The sequence below is a fragment of the Aplysia californica genome, unplaced genomic scaffold (genome assembly GCF_000002075.1).
Source record: "Aplysia californica isolate F4 #8 unplaced genomic scaffold, AplCal3.0 scaffold00015, whole genome shotgun sequence".
Classification (NCBI taxonomy): Eukaryota; Metazoa; Mollusca; class Gastropoda; order Aplysiida; family Aplysiidae; genus Aplysia; species Aplysia californica.
The window spans coordinates 1,434,403-1,438,115 of NW_004797285.1; the positions used below are offsets into that span (position 1 = coordinate 1,434,403).

Below are 3,713 nucleotides of genomic sequence, written 5' to 3' on the forward strand. Positions count from 1 at the left end.
TGTGTGTGTGTTTCTGTGTGTGTGTGTGTTTCTGTGTGTGTGTGTGTTTCTGTGTGTGTGTGTGTTTCTGTGTGTGTGTGTGTGTGTGTGTGTGTGTGTGTGTGTGTGTTTGTTTGTATGTGTATTATGTGTATATGTGTTTGTGCATGTGTATGTGTGTATGCTTATAATATGTGTGCATGACTCTTTCTGCTGCCTTTCTGCTGCTACTCCTTGGCTACTTCTTACTTTTGTCTTTCAGCCACAACCCTGATCTTAGGGTAGTTAAGATCTCTAACACCTAGCCTTCTCGGATAAGGGTGTAAAAATCTTGGAGGTTCCGTGTAAAGTTGCACACGTTAAAAATCCCTTGGTGGTCCAAAAATCGATAAGAGTAGGCTTTGGCTTCCACCCGAGCAAAATTCAAAGTTAAATCCTACCAAACTGAAAATGCTTAAAGTGTCCCGCGAGCCCATACTTTATTATGCAGGTACGGGCGCCAAAAAACACTTGCCAAAAAAAGGATAAGATTATGAGAGTTTGGGGGAGGGGGGAGCAGGGACCTTGGAGAGAACATGGAATACTGAGATGTGGTGACGAAAACAACAAAATCAATTCTATAAATTTGATTAATATTGGAAAAGTAGTAGAAGTTTTAAAATGGCTATTAAAAGGTACTGTAACAGCAATTGGTCGCTTTTAAGCACAAGCGGGCTATGCCGAAAAATTCTGGTTTGAGAAAATCGAAAGTAAAGTTTTGCCCCTGTTCAGTTTCTTTAAAAGACAAGGAGGGTTTTCTCTATGACCAAACAATTTTTTTTAATACACGCACCAACAAAACCAAATTTCTCCAATATGTAGGGAAATGCCCACTTTTGGTGTGGGTCAAGATTTCTGGAAACCCCCAAAATCTGGGTTAGCCCACTTGTCCTTAAAAGGGACCAATTTATCTTGGCTTTGTGCAAACCACTAACGTGCCAATAATTGTTGTCACACTGCATGCCGATTTCCTGGAGAAAAAAAAAATCGCAATTTTAGTATTATCAGTGCGGTATATAGTTGGGTGCTCACTCTGCAGACGACAGAGGAGAATAAACTCGTATAACGACAAAGAAAATGTTCTTTTTGCAATTCAGCTCTGTGGGATTTAGTTGTGGAACACTATTATTAATAAAGTGTGAGGTATCGTGGTGAAAACAGGCGCTCGTCAAAATAATACAAGAGGAGAAAAAGGCACTTTTCCACAAGTTTGGCAATTTTTATCGAAATTTTGTTTTTTGGCTAAACACCTTTTATGTTTGTATGAAGACACATTTCCAGGTGAAGTTTACTGAAAACCTTTGTTTGGGGGCACGGAATATGCAATTTTCAGTTTTCAGGCTATTGAAGTTGCCAAACTTTGGCGGCCATTTTCTCATTAATTTAACCCCTGAAAGCAGGCTACCCCACCTTCTTCGATCGCAAATATCTCGACTTCTATTCAAGCTAGGAGGATATTTTTTCTTTGAAAGTAAGCAAGGCAAATGGACAAGCTTTCAGGTGATATCAATAACTCTACATGCCCAAAAATTGACCAGTGCCTGATTCCACCACGTTGTGCCACAAATATGTATCTCGACGCAGGGGAATCGGACGCTAGCCAATTATTGGGCATGTGAAGTTATTGACGTCATTCTGAAGCTTGTTCATTTGTCTTGCTTTCGATTCTAATTAAAAATGCACCTTTATCATGAATAAAAGTCGAGACATTTGCGGTTGAAGGAGGTGGGGGTCACCTGCTTTCACAGGCCAAATCAGCGAGAAAATAGCCCGCAAAGTTTGGTAGCTTTCATAACTTGAGAGTCGCTGGAAACTGAAAATTTACTTTTTTAGTGCCAATAATTGTCTTTTTTCGTTAAATTCACACGGAAATGAGTTTTTAAATGGATATTAAAAGTGTTGAGCCAAAAAAAAATTCTATAAAATTGCTAAACCGGCAGAAAAATGCCGGTTTCTTCGATGTCGGTATCTTAACAAGCGCCTGATTTTACCGCGCTGCCTCACAATTATTACTCGTATTCGGGTTTTATTTCATGAAACAAAACTACTGAACTTTTTACGTTCCTTTTTGCTGTTATCAACAGCTGGGAAGATCCTTATAACCTCAAGCTAGTCAAGAACTGCCTACGAGTGGCCGAAGTCTGGCTAGATGAGTACAAGCAAGTGTACTTCGAGAGGATTGCCAACTTTCAGGTAACTTTTCCATTACCAAATTTGCACACTAGGTACTGATTAACTTTTTTTTTTAACTTACTTGAAACGTATACAAGCATGACTCAATGGGCTCAAAACATAAAATATTACTTAAAATGAGCAAGCCACAAAATGTGTGTGGGGGTGGGGGGGGGGGGGGGGGGGGGGGGGGTTCTTTCATTTTATTATACTTCTCATGGAAAGTTTGTTAGAGTTTATGAAAAGAATAAAGATTTGTACACTTTGTAAATAAACGGCGAGTGAGAAAGTGTTGATTATTTTAAAGTATGTAGACATTTGAAATGCACTTTTTCTCACAAGTTCAAAACAAACAACAACCAATTCTAATGCACAAACATTGTTGTTTTTGTGCAAGTTGATATCTCACCAGTGGCTAAGTGAGTAATGAGTATAGACTCAAGTAATGTTTAGCAAGTGTCGGTGACATGGGGATCAGATCAGATGGGTGGTCTCTGGGGTGCGTCCTTAAGCAAGACACAACCCTTGCTCAAAATACATGGCGCTGCACAGTGGCGACCGACAGTGGCGTGGTTATAAACTGTTCTGTATTTGTGTAATATTGTATATTTATGTATGTACTTAAGCATGTATTTGTGTATGTACGTATGTATAATTATGTATTTCTGTATGCATTATGTATGTTTGCCATTGTAAACCAAAGTGCCCTTCTGGGACAAATAAAAGTGTAATTTATTATTTATTTTATTTTATTTTATTACTCGATTCTTCCGCCACTATAAAAATATGTTCTCATTTGAAATTTGATGAAGTGTTCTGGATAACCTTTTTCTTTAAATATTTTAACAACTTACTTCTGATCTCGTCACCAAATAGAAAAAGTTGGACTACGGTGATGTTAGCGAAAGAAAAGCCCTGCGAGCTAAGCTTCAGTGTAAGTCGTTTCACTGGTACCTGAAGGAAGTCTACCCGGACCTGTACATTCCTGACAGAGCCAGAACTTCTGGGAACGTGAGTTTTTGCATTCCTTCTCCTATGTTTATAGATCTGTTCCGTTGTGTTGATGGGTTGTGAAGGGGAAGTAATCAGTGGATTCTATCAGATGAGGCAGCACCTGAACGGACATGGAATGAGGCGCGGTTCATCAAAACGAAATGGTCACGTTTTTTCTGTATGGCATTAATACTATGTTACAGAGCGAAGTGGAGACAAACAAAAATAAACCAAAGGTCCACGTAAAGTAAGGGCAATAATTCAGTCATTTATGTACTAATTTCAACAATATTTGAGGGGACACTACTCGAATTGCACATAAGATTAAAGGCCAAACTGGATCACACACATTGGGCAGTGAAAAACAAAACCTTTTTTTTAAACAGAATAGATCTACATGTAATTACAGTCGAACCTGCCCTGACGGCCACCTCTATAAGACGGCCACCTGTACAAACGGCCACTTTCCATTCCCCCCCTTGCGTTTTTCCTATATAATTTAACTGTGTAAAACGGGCACCTGTCCAACG

The 3,713-nt window shown here is 39.2% G+C and overlaps 1 protein-coding gene across 1 annotated transcript in view; it reads left to right on the top strand.

Moving 5' to 3' along the window:
* LOC101863072 (polypeptide N-acetylgalactosaminyltransferase 5) overlaps positions 1–3,713 on the top strand; it is a gene marked incomplete in the record, with an annotated part of 31,738 nt that overhangs the window by 23,358 nt on the left and 4,667 nt on the right. The window contains 2 exon segments of the mRNA XM_013085318.2: positions 2,111–2,211; positions 3,067–3,201. Coding sequence (XP_012940772.2) covers positions 2,111–2,211; positions 3,067–3,201 — 236 coding nt within the window.